The 13,209-nt window shown below is 43.5% G+C and overlaps 1 protein-coding gene across 1 annotated transcript; it reads right to left on the reverse strand.

Moving 5' to 3' along the window:
• Nucleotides 1-459: 459 nt before the first annotated feature.
• Rgcc (regulator of cell cycle) lies at nucleotides 460-13,203 on the reverse strand. The gene is made up of 5 exons (XM_015484330.1): nucleotides 13,135-13,203; nucleotides 12,393-12,578; nucleotides 4,130-4,237; nucleotides 2,277-2,339; nucleotides 460-856 (listed from the first exon to the last, which is right to left on the reverse strand). Exons 1-5 carry the CDS (start codon nucleotides 13,175-13,177, stop codon nucleotides 849-851), a joined length of 408 nt encoding a protein of 135 aa, XP_015339816.1. The 5' UTR covers nucleotides 13,178-13,203; the 3' UTR covers nucleotides 460-848.
• Nucleotides 13,204-13,209: the final 6 nt, after the last annotated feature.

Raw genomic sequence — 13,209 nt, forward strand, 5'->3', positions numbered from 1 at the left:
TGAATACTCCTGCATTAAAACACGATCTTTTAGGGGACACCTCGTACCCAAACCATAAAAATATCTCAACTTCAAAAAGAAATAAATATTTGCTTTCAACATAAAAGCTTTCCCAGAAGCTTGAGGAGAAGAAAGAGGCTAAAGAGAGTGCAATTTATAGCTGGGCGCAGCAGCACATGACAGTAATCCTAGCAGCTCAGCTGAGGCAGGAAGATCTCGAATTCAAAGCCAGCCTCAGCAATGGCAAGGAACTAAGCAACTCAGTGAGATCCTGTCTCTAAATATAATACAAAATAGGTCTGAGGAATACCCCTGAGTTTAATTCTCGGTACCACCCCCCAAAAAGAATAGCATAGTATGTGGTATATATAATCTTATGTGCTGATTTTTTTGTTCCTGCTAGAGTATTACTGAATGGAAACACAGGGAGAGAAATAAAGAGAAGGGAAGCTTACAAACTATAGACTCCAGTTCAAATTTTATTTGCATACAAAAATATATTATAATGGGGAGAGCATTTTACTATTTTCAACTATATATAATTAATTACAAATATTTTCATAAAAGCACTTTAAATTACAAGAAAGCTGTGTTTTAAGAGAAAAATACATTAGCATAGATCACCTGTTCTAATAAGCTGCAGGCAGGTCAACAAAGTCAGTTTCACTGTCTAAATTGCCCAGAGACGGGCCCACGGGCTAATTTGAAAGTGAGTCTAAGAATGGCCTGGTGGTAGGTGAGCGTCCATCTCTATCGCCTCTGGCAGCATATTCTAGTAGCTGATTTTGCCAAGTCCTCGGAGCTTTCTGAAGCTTCTCTCGTAATAAAAGGACCTGGAACTCCTCGTTTCACATACCTGTAAACAGGATATAAAGAAGGTCAGTCACTCACAGAAGTTCATGATTCCTATGCTTAACCACATCACACAGTCTCAGACAGGCATCAAAGCATCAAACTTAATGGCAGGCTTCCCACGTAATGTGTGTCTGATTAACTGGAATGACTGGGCGGCCAACTGCAATTTCCATGAGGTAGACAGGCCTGTTACATAGGTCTCATACAAATTGTGCTGCAGTTAGAATAATCTCTTGTCAAAACAGGCCTAGGTCTTCTGATATAGGGTGTAGCAGCATGTAAGAAAAGGAGCAATAAAATCTTCAAGTAAATAGAGATGATGCAAAGACCTTCTACCTGATGTTTCCATCTTTCTAAAAGAGTATTAAGAACAGAGCTATTTTAAAATAGTTTGGGATCTAATTTTTCACATTTTACTTGGTTGCACAGAATTCTTTTTATGGAAAAGTAACCCTTTCACCAAAAAATGGAGGAGCTGGGACAAATTTCATCCTGGAGGCTGGAGTTGGTCCTCCTGAGTCTTACAATCTTGTCCCCCTTTTCGGAGTGGGTGGTTTACTGGGGATTGAACTCAGGGGCACTCGACCACTAAGCCACATCCCCAGCCCTCTTTTGTATTTTATTTAGAGACAGCGTCTCACTGAGTTGCTTAGCAACTCACTTTTGCTGAGGCTGGCTTTGAATTCTCGATCCTCCTGCCTCAGCCTCCCAAGCTGCTGGGATTACAGGCATGCACCAAGATGCCTGGCCAATCTTGTCCTTTTTAAGTAGGGTATATGGATAGATTATAAGGATTCTTCCCCTAGAGCCCACAACCACCACTGTTGTTAATGATCTAATATCTTCAGTTGCCAATATCTTTGGTCACACAAATTGGGTTACCACTAGTATGATTCCAAAATGGGAAACAAGTACTGCATCCTTAATCCAGGTTATTCAGTAATTGGTATGGGTCCCCCCACACCGTCAATTCTTTCTTTGGCACCTAAGTCTTAAAAGTCAGATCTCACCAAGTTTCCTGGATCTAACCTGGGAAAATTAGCCAGAGGGTTCCCTGGGATGGAACTCTCTGGTTTGCTGCTTAATGCTTATGTGATCCACCAGCTCTCCTTCTCTAAGGAACCTGACAAGCCATCAGGAAGGTAAAACTCCAGTCTTGCTTACCCTCTATTTCCCCAAACAAAACACCATTGTTCGCCAGGGACCTGTCCTCACAGTTTAGAAAGGAATGTGGTCTACTTTAATACAAGCTTATCCTCAGAATTTCTTTCCAAGCCACTAGGGTCCTATTTCGAAACCTAAAGAAGCCTTATGATGTAATCTCATGCCCCGAGGCAAGCTGGTTGACATTACAGCACTTTATCAAAGGGGTCGGCTAGTTTTCTGATTTTTTTTTTTTTTATTGCCAGACATGTACTTACTTGCTAATGTTCTGTCAAGATCAGCAATAAAGTCTTCTAGCTCTTTTGTGTCTCCTAATTTGGCTGTAAAATAAGAGAGAGAGTTCAGTTTCCCCATCAGAGACAGCTGATGACCCCACATTGGAGTTTTCCAGCATTATGTGAGGGATTATTTCCATTTTACATGTATCTTCAGAGACTTTACTGAAGCATGTCCTGTCACCAGTCCTAAGTGTCTGCTCCAACCTTTACTCATGGTAAACTCAGAAACCAATGCTAAAGACTAGCCTCAATATTTCCTTTTTAGTTCATCACCTGCTCTCCCACCACCCTCATCCTGCACCCTCCTAAAGCTGGAAGAAGACTCTCACTTTTGTTGTCTTAAAAGTTTGGAGGAAAAGGAGGGAAAGGAAGAAAAACAAAATATTTTGACTTTTTGCTTGATAAGGATCTGAGTTATCGATCAAAAATAGCAAGCATGGCACTGTGTGGAATGGAGCCCCACATTCTGTAATTCCTGTGGCTCCCGCCTTCAGATGCATTCTTGCTTGTCCTATCACCCCAGGGCAGTACTGCAGCCCTCAGAGCCCCTCCAGCACAAAATGAATAAAGAACTACACTGCTCCTCCTCTAAGTGGCACAGGGAAGGAGATGTGAGGCGACTGGGCCCAGGAAGCCTTGTCCTATGGTGGTGCCAGCAAGAAGTAACAGTCTTTATCTAGATTTTGATCTCTCAATAACCTGAGATGTGTATTTTCTCTGTATGTTTTAATTTTTTCTGTGGAATTTACCCTTGGTGCTTTCCCTAAAATGCATTACTGGGTATTTTTATTATTCATCCTCCACTGGCTACAACCGGCTTATTGTTTTTCACTTTTCAAGTCCGTTTGCCAATAGAGGCTCCCCCTCCCCAGCTTTAATTCCTATCTCTAGAGGATCAGGTAGCAAAATCTGGACACTGTTTAAGCTACTTTCTAGACTGCTCTGTCTCTGAATTCCACAGATCCATTATAGACAGAGAGCTGAACCGTGGCCGAATCCCCAGTGGCTGCTAGGATTGCGGTGTTGAGAAGGGAATTTTAAAAATATCTCCTTCAGAAAAAAGAAAAGTTCTGCCAGTGCCAGATTGAGAAAAGTGATGGAATCTTCATATTTCTTTTAAAATATGTTTCATTTTTATTACATTCTGCAACTATTTTCAGCAAGTATAACTTTCCTTAGTGGGGGGAAGAAAACTTCTTTTGTTTTCAAAAGGGCGCTTGTCCAGTACAACAGAACATTCAGCTCTCCAGTTGGAGACACTCTGTCAATTCCCAAAATTAAGAAACTGCTCATGCATCTTTAAAAACTGTTTAGATCTATTAATATCACAGTAGAGACAGGCTGGAGCTGCTATTCTGGATCATGTTAGGCCACTTCTTGTCTCATAATGATGACATAAATTAATTACTAAATTGGTCATGTGAAAGCTTTGGTTAGATAGTTAACACACTAAAAAAAAATCCTTTCTGCAAAGCCAAATTGCTTATTTTTAAATTCTAGAACCAAGTAGCTTGGGAGGAGAACAGAAAGAAGCACTATCATCTTGGCACAGTCATGTTTACAATAAGAAAGAACAGTCTGGAATCTACAAGTCATCTTTTCCCCCATGAATGCAGGTTGTCTACCCCAAATTATTTACTCTTGTCCTCACACAGATCAAAACCCTGAGGAATTACAAATTCCAGTTCACACTCTACCATACTGATATTAGTCTTATCTATTTGTTTTTCATATTTGGAAAAGATTGGTTAGGAACAAGAGGAAAAGAGAAGGATTGGGAAGGGAAGGAAAATTAAAAGCAGAAAAGCTCACACTCCAACCAGTGAGCTTACCTTTCCGAGGAGCAACAGTGGATGAGAGCAGAGCTGGGGTGGCCTCTGTTGGAGAATTCAGCTTTTCATCACTGAAGCTGAAACTATTCCTATAAAGTGAATCTGCACCTTCCAGAAAAGAAAACATACTCATTAGAAATAGCACTCAGCTGTAGACCCATTAGTCTGTTAATTACTCATAAACAATCGTTTAGCTCTGAAAGTTGCAAAGCTAGTAAAAAAAAATCAGGTAGATTTTGAGATCTTACATTCATGCCCTGAAATGATTTGGGGCAGGTGAGTGTATGTGTGTGTTTCTAGTCAAACAGACCAAAGTGTAAGGGGATCAGTAGGACCAGACCTCGGCTAGCACCCAAGAGCCTATTGAACAGGTGTCAGACCCAGTGGTCAAGCCAGTGCTTGACTGATGGGTGGGGGCGGGGGGGTTGGTTTGGCATGTTAGAAATAAGGAATCATCTTCCATGAAAAATGTCCCCCTGCTCTCAGAACCCCCTAAGATACAAACAAAGGTGGATCCTATGGCTTAATAATCCTCTGCACTACTCTTGAGAGTCTTTGTTGTGGATTTCCCCAAGATTCTGCACTCTAGAAACAAGTAGAGTCAAAGATACAGATTTCTGTTCCTGTGAAATTGGCCAAATTATGTTGTTAATATAGTGGGCATCTGTAAACAGGAAACAACAAATTCTATTACTATGTATAATTATAATGCACTATAACAATAAAAAAGAAGAAGAGGAGGCTTCTATTCCTGGTGGGCTACCTACTACAGACATGCAAGGGATTTCATAGCTCCTTCTATTCTTATAACCCCAGAGACTAGCACAACAGCAAGGCAAGGACCCAGAGCCAGGGCTGGACTGCAGAAGGACTCAAAGCAGCTTAGCTACTGAGCACTCAAGTTCCCTTGAGCAAGGCAGTATCTCTGGGCCTCAGTGTACCCAGCAATAAAACAGAAATGTGGGCTAAAGAATCCTTAAAGACCCTCTCTGCTCTGAAGTTCTGAGATTCTTCGTCTCTGAGTCCTACCCAAGGTAGAGGAAATCAAACCATAGCTAGCCCAGCTGTGGGGTGGTGAAGAGAAAGGGAGCAGCACCAAGGCAAAGGGCTCAAAGGCAGAGCCGCCAGCGGAAGCAGGATGTGGCTGCTGAGGTGGCGATGGAACAGCCTTTCTGGGTAAAAGAGCACACAAAGCCAGCCGAGGTGGTAGGAGAGATGAGCTCTGGAAAGTTCTTCAGGTGAGTCAGGGAAGCTGAATAACAAGGGTGGGTCTGGCAGGCTCCTACTCCTCCTTGGGCTTCCTTCACTTGAAGCCAGTTCCCTCCAGCTCAGGGGGAGGCAAAAACATCTTGCCTTTTGGTTCCTTTAACTAAAATATGAACTTGACTACATTAAAAAGGATATCCAAGTTTAAAAGAATCAGGTTGCAGAAAGAGGTTTCTGGTTCTGAGAGAGTTCAGCTTCAGCCCTAAAAGGCTGCTACACCTTCCCAGATATGTGGCTCCCTCTTCTTCTACCTTCTGCCAGTCCCAGGTGCCATCTTATCTTCTCTTTATTTCTGGCCTATATGCCTATCTCGTCCACTTTTCTAAACATGCCCAGCATATCCTTGTGACCAGTGCTCACAATCTTTTCTTCCTTCCAGGGGTCCAGCCTGGGTCACCTAATAGGACCACAATTATTTTTCAGGGCTTTGATGATGAACACCAAGATCCAAACACCCAACCTTATACCTACATATGCCCCCAAATCTACTCCTCAAAATGTTAGTCCTTTGAAAAGAAGCTGCATAATCAACTAAGTTATAGAAACACTTAGCACCCTTGGCATTCCCACTTTTAACGTTCCTGAGATGTCTCGTGATAAAGAAGCCAGTTTGGGCCTTATTCCCAAGTGCACTTGACACAGGGACATATTTCTGTGGCCCTCTTCTTAATATTTCTCAGGCACTGGTATTCTCCAAAACTTGACTTGGGAAGCCCTTCAGCTTGGTTTATCACCTCTCAAGCAGTCCCTTGCACAAAGGAAAGTGGTTGTGCTGACTTTGGACCTATGGATCACTGTCTGTGACTGTGCAATAACCAGGGGAACTACCACAGATAGAGCCTGAGACACTTGTGGGGAGGAGATGATGTAAGAAAACTAGAGAGAGTCCCAGAGTCAGGTCACAAACCAGAGGAAGGTATATGAGGCCCTTGGCTCTGAAAGACATCAAGCAAGTCATGCCTGTCCTTGGGCAAAGTTCCAGCTCCAAGACTTGCTGGCCCAGAGCTCAGAGGGCACCTCTCTGGTCTCTATCTCCCAGAACAGCTGGCATTTGGGAGTCAGCTTCATCACCACACCTCACTCCACCCGTATGCACCTTCCCCTGACTTTGAACTTCATCTCTGTTAGGCCCAATATCTCCAGCAATTTTATACCCTCATATACTCATGTTCGGGATAGGAGAAAAATATCACTTTTTTTTCTGCTCTCCAGACAAGTAGACCAAACATTAGCAAATGTTTGTAGAAGGAAAAATATCTCAACATAGAAAAGCACATTGCAAAAAAGGATAGTAGGGGAAATGGGTATCCAAGTTGGGTGCAGTGGTACATACACCCAACTGAGAGACTCAGGAGACTGAGACAGGAGAATCACAAGTTTGAGGCCAGCCTCAGCAACTTAGGGAAACTCTGTCTCAAAATAAAAAGGGCTGTGGATGTAGCTCAGTGATAAGGTGACCCTGGGTTTAATCACCTGTATCATAAAAAGGAAAGAAGTAAGTAAAGAAGGGAGAAAGGGAGGGAGGGAGGCGGAGGGGAGAGAAAATGGGAAGGAGGAAAAGAGGGAGGGAAGGGGAGGGAGGGAAGGCGGGGAGAAAGAAAGAAAACGGGAGGGAGGAAAAAGGGTATCCAGTGAGGATTTGGGAAAAGTTCAACTAACCCAGCTGGCTTAGGAAACAGCAGAAGAGCCATAATCTCAGAGGACAGCCCTTGCCTTTCTCCTTCAGAACCTGACCCACATGCTAAATGCCTTCATCAAGTACATTCCTCAAACTCAGAAAACTACTCCCAGACTTTTACTTGACTGACAAATTCAGTCACAAGCCAAACTCCTATAATGGTCAGAAGTTGTCTCTTCTTGTTAATGAACTCATGCTGCACGGGCAACAACAAGGGAGGGAGAGACACAAAATACTACTTACAGTATCACTATATATAAAAACATACATACACACAGGCATGCCAGCTTAGCATGCGCTGGCTTCCCCTCTCCCTGCCCCTGCCACCACCACCAACACACACACACACACACACACACACACACGCAGGGTCGCGCCTCACTGGCTCATTGCCATTCTGCTCTCTTTCCATGTCCTTACACCATCTGGGCTGACCGAACTCCACATTCTGAGATGTTCGACCTTCAACCATCAAGAGGAAATGAAGCCCCAGCATCCTTAAGTCAAACCTGCATCTAAATGGCAGCTATAGCAATAATCTACATCTGCCATTCATTTGAAAAAAAGCAACCCCAAGAGCCCCGAAGCCATGCCACCATGGAAAGATCTCATAGGACAGAGACCACGCAAAAGGGCAGTTATAGGCCAGATGCCCTGTATATGATGCCTGTAATTTTAATAAAGTTCCTAGAAAAATGGCAAATAGCAAACCCAAGAGAGAAAAGGTCCTCATAAGTAAGAAAAAAGAAAACCAATATTCTGGACCCTGGATCCTGCTCTTTTTTAGATGGTAGCAAAATTCTTAAGTTTCTCTCTAGAAGGGCCCAAGAACAAACCCCCTACACAGAGGGACCCCAAACTCTAGACGTCTCTTCATCCTTTACCCAATAAAACTTCTTTCCACAGACTTTTATTACACACTTATAATGAATGGAATCTCATAGTAGGTGTTGTGGTAAGCAAGTCCTGACTTCCCATTTCCTGGAACTCTATTCCTTGCAAAACATCAACCAGTTAGTCTGATAAAGTGACAGCAATGTGTCCCTGGCTGATAGTGTATTCATGTATTAATGCCCCACCCTGGTATCAGGAGGTGCTATTAATAGAGGCTCCATGGACCCATAGTGGGATGATTTGGGGAAACTTGGCAGGTTTTATGGCTCAATATGTGAGGGCCTGTAAGATCTACTTCAATCTGCTCTGAAGTTCTCTCACAATCATCTTAACTCTCCTATTGGAAATATCCTTGCCAGGTTCTCTTAGTGCACCGAAGCCAGGGAACTCAAATTCTGGGGTTGGGTTTTCTAAGACAGCATCAAAAGAAGTAAAAGCATATTAAATATACAACCAAATTAACTTTAGGTACACCAACAGAGTTTAAGAAACTCCAGGCAAAAACAAGAGACTTGTTTAAAAAGTAGACGTGTTTTTTTTTAGTTGGGGAGGGCAGCGGGGGGAAAGGTAATTTAGGGTTAGCACTGACATGTGCTACTCTAGAGGGAAGTAAAACCACAGACAGTAAACCTTGCCCAGAGCTCCTGTAAATATAGAACAATCCCACACGTTTACAGCAAGCAAACTATAGTAATTAACTGAGAAAAAGAAAGCCTTGGATCTGTTTCCCTGTTCCCACAGGGAATGGCAGAGACGGGTGGGGGTGGGGACTCTCTTCCCCAAAATCTAGATTCTGACAGCCTCACTACAGTGGAATACAATAAGAAAGAGCACCTATACTCAGTTTCACCACCCTGGCCAGAGTAAGATCTGTCACTCATCCAGAATTCCTAACACAGTACCAGACATCCGGAGAGCTTCCTACCTGGCTTTATCCACTCAGGGTTTCAATAAATCCAGGTTCTAGTCTCAGTGGCTCCCAAATCACATCAAATGATATGCTGTCATTCTGGTCCCCTAGAACCCAAGATGTTCCCTCACCTAGGGCTAGACCAGAATAGTCTAGGCAAAGATATGTAGATTTGGTATATGTTGCTCATGCTGAAGAAGCCAGTTCCTTATTCCCAAATATGGTCTATGATATCATTATAGCTGAGGACACACAGTAGACCACAGACTTTCCCTATTAAGTATCAAAACATCTCCACCCGCACCACCACCACCACCCACCCCACCCGCTGCAAAGGAAAAAGGCAAAACGCCAAAACATTCAAGGACAAAAATTCATACCATCTTTTAAGGTTTAGGATAATGTTATAAACTTTTTTTTTTAATTTTTTTAATATTTATTTTCTAGTTTTCGGCAGACACAACATCTTTGTTTGTATGTGGTGCTGAGGATCGAACCCGGGCCGCACGCATGCCAGGCGAGCGCGCTACTGCTTGAGCCACATCCCCAGCCCATGTTATAAACTTTTTATAAAGTCAGGTAATAGAAATTACCATACTGGTTAAAATGTGGACTATAATGAGTAAAATTTTGATTAAACACAGTGGAGAAATCATGCTATTGTATTTTCATAATTTTTAAAATACTAAAAATATATATTCTTAAAAATAAATTTAAATGGGGGCTGGGGTTGTGGCTCAGCAGTAGAGTGCTCACCTAGCATGTACAGGGTGCTGAGTTTGATCCTCAGCACCACATTAAAAACATAAACTACAACATAGATAGATAGATAGATAGATAGATAGATAGATTTAAACCAAAAATATTCACAACTTCTAAAGCACCTCTAAGAGTCAAGTTTGAAAAACACTGCCCTAGCTCCCAGCTGGATTGCTCTTTTACTGCTTAAGTTAAAGATGCTCCCAGTAAAGTATGTGATATATGTTGGAATACAAATCTGTGGGAAAGATACTACCCTGTTTTAACCAACTACCATTTGAATCCATCCCTAATGTGAATTTTTATTTTGCAATCTTATTTTGCCCCCTTCATGTCTTAGGAGGTCTCCCTGGAAGTGGGAACAGGAAGAGTAGTCCTCATTCAATATCCATCCTTCTTTCCTAAGTAACTTACTTCTTTGGGTGGAAGAAGTAGTGCTCTTCAAAGAAACAGGAATCCTGTTTTGATCTCCTTTGTACCTTTATTGCACCCTCTGAGAAACAGAGTTGTAAAAGGTAGAGGACAAACCAGGTAACACTGGTTATAGCTTCATACATAACATTTTCATGAAAGACACTGATTCCAATGATTCTGATCTGTACGATATAGTCCCATATGTGCATTTTAGTGTTTTTTTAAGCATTAAAGAGGGCAAGTTTTTTTTAAAAAAAAAAAAAAGAGATCACTAATAGCAAGAGCTAATAAATTATTATCAGAATAATGATAGTAAGGGCTTGGCAAAAGTGAGCTGTTGTTACTCTCATTACCCTGGTTGTCCCCCTCCAGAAAGCTAATTTTCAATAGGCTCTACCTCCCCTGCATTTTCCTCTTCAGAAAAACATCAAACAGACAAATGAGTATAACAAATGTCTGTGCTCAATTCTTGGCAGCAATTAAAATACACATATTATGCTTCCTTAAGAAATTACTATTTAGATACACACAACTCCTGCCAAGATTATTTCTAACTAGTCTTGTGGGAAACAAACTACACATTTATAGCAAAGATGAATGTCATTTGAGCCTTCTTTAGACCCTTCCCATTACTTCTCTAACCACCAAACTAAGGGTTAGGTTAACAGTTAACAACAAAAGCAGAAAGGAAAATATACACATATACCCTAAAAAAAAAAAAAAAAACCACAAGTTCTATCCCAAGTATCTCCCCCCAAACTGTTAAGAATGTGTGTCAGTTCATTCTCTGAGACTCCTGAAAACACATGAAGATCTGAAATCCCACCCAGTGGAAAGTATGAGTAGCCATGAATGGACATGCTCAGGTTGTATTCTAGCAGAATGACGCTATGGCTTTAAAAGGAGCTGCTCTTTGCCACAGAGTAGGAATGACAAGACTATCGCGGCTTTCTTCCACGGAGGAAAGAATTTGTATTTGAAGAAGAACTTGCTCCATGCCCCAATAAAAAGGAGACAAGTTTAAGTCTGGCCATCGATATTGAAAAAGTTCAAAAATTTGAAGACTTCCCTTTGACACTGAAAATGAGCAGTCAGGTCATTAGCAATAAAACCCCAAAATTCTAAGGAAATATTAAGAGCACAGTCTTCCATCCCTTTTCTACTCAAATGTTACAGCTTGTTCTAACTCTCTGGCAGGGCTGCCAAGGAAACTGGAACTGATTTCTGACTCAGACCCCGACCAGGGTGATAAGGATCCACATCCCTTGTCAGGACAATAGCTCAGGAGCAAGTCTTGCATGAATCTTTTGCCCAATAACAAGAGAAAGCTTCAGATTTCAAAACAAGAGAATCATAAGGCCATTCCTTTTACCCTCAGAATTAAAGGCAGCAAAGGTAGTGGCATTCATGCTTACAACCCATCTAGGGATTAAGGGGTCAAGAATAAACAGACGAATTCTAAATTCACTTTGAAAAATAAAGTAATCCAGGATTTGAAAATCAACAATCATGTAATATTAAAAAGTTGCCAAATCTGCTGACATCCAAACAGATATCCATAATCATACAGGGCATTTGAATTCCTGGGGAAAAAAATAAAAACTGTCTCTTTACAAGATTTTTTTAGGACAAAGAAGGCCCGAGGCAGACCCCTTTGTAAGAAAGATTACCAGGAATCCCCTCCATGTCATTACTCTCTAGCTCCCCCTCCAGGCTGGGTGACCCACCGCCTGAAGGAAGAGGGACACTCTTAAAACCCTTGTACTTGAATTCTGCAGTGCCAGAGATTCTTTCAAAACTGCATACAATGGAGCAACAAGTCTGGGAGCTCAGGGCCAGAAGAAAGGGCAAGAAGTTATTTCAAAAATTCCAAGAACAGCAGCTTATGAAATCTTCTCTGGTTTCACAAATGTTTCAGTACTGTGTCCACCCATGACCCCACCCCAACTCCCCCCCCTACCACCACCACCACCACCATTCAGGTGACTCTTGTTCCACATACTCTAAAAAGTTATAGCTCAGAAGGGTCAGAAATGGAAAGGAGGAGAAGGAGAGGAAACTGTGGAAAGGCCTGGCTGAGGTCCCAGGAGTCCTGCCACGGGCTCATGACACACCTGTAGGCAAGAGGTAAACGTGTCCTTCAAAAGCCTTCCGCGACTACCTTCATGGGTCCCACCACTGCTGGGCTTATAAGTCCTGAAGACTCAACTTTCCAGGACTCCTGGAACTTTAGGTCTCGGTTTCCTGACCCCCTCATGTCTATTTACAGATAAAGCAAACTGAGGCTAAAGCCTGAGCAGTGAAGTCACGGGGACACTGTCCTAGCAAGGGGTCACACTTACTCTCTGAGTCGCTGAAGCCGCTGCTGTCACTAACGCTGGCGCTACTGCGCCTCTTCATATGCTCCAGGTGCTCCTCGTAGTGGAAGTGGCGCTCGTGGAAGGGCGACGTGAAGTCAGCCAGCACCGCGTCAAACTCGCACAACGCATCGGTCAGGTCTGCGGCAGCCGCGGAGTCCATGGCTGGGCCTGGGGTCAGGGACGGTGAGCTCAGTTGATGGGGGCTGCGGTTAGCTACTCTTGGGGGCAGGAGGGGACCGCTAGACTCCCTAGGATAACTAACATTTACTGCACTTTTTTCAGGTGACGTTCATGCAGTTCTTTCAATCCTCAACCACTCTCCAAAGTGCCTCCAGCTAGCCAGCCTGTTGCATAGATAATCTGAAACTGAGCCTGCACCAGCGAGGCTGAAAGCCTAAGGTCCTCCGGCTAATCGACACAGCCACAGTCTTTCCCACGCGCTGTCGGGCGCCTGTCCCTACGCTTGCTCCACCCGGGCGCGTGCGAATCTGGTGGCAGTGGGAAGACTGAGTCAGGAGGTGCCCGTTACGTGTCGGGCTCGGATCCCTAGTCCTACGCGAGGAGCTAAGCTGCATCCGCCCGCGCGCGCGGTTACCAGTGGGTAGGGTCCCGCGGGTGACGAAGGAAGGGAGCGGGGCGTAAACGGACAACAAGGGACTCCTCTTCTCTCGCCCACCCCCACCCCCCGCTGGGTTTCGAGGGGAGCCTAGGACCCCACACTTACCTGCGGCGGCCGCGGGGCTGCCCTGAGCTGCGGGAGGCTTCATGGGGCAGCTGGGCTCGGCACGGTGCGCTTGGC

This window comes from Marmota marmota, unplaced genomic scaffold, assembly GCF_001458135.2.
Source record: "Marmota marmota marmota unplaced genomic scaffold, marMar, whole genome shotgun sequence".
Classification (NCBI taxonomy): domain Eukaryota; kingdom Metazoa; phylum Chordata; class Mammalia; order Rodentia; family Sciuridae; genus Marmota; species Marmota marmota.

Coding starts and splice junctions, on each gene's coding strand:
- Rgcc (XM_015484330.1), bottom strand. CDS start 13,177: ATGAAGCCTCCCGCAGCTCAGGGCAGCCCCGCGGCCGCCGCAG. Junction 12,579..13,134: donor CAGCCCCGCGGCCGCCGCAG/GTAAGTGTGGGG, acceptor CCCTGACCCCAG/GCCCAGCCATGGACTCCGCG. Junction 2,340..4,129: donor CACTGTTGCTCCTCGGAAAG/GTAAGCTCACTG, acceptor CTTATTTTACAG/CCAAATTAGGAGACACAAAA.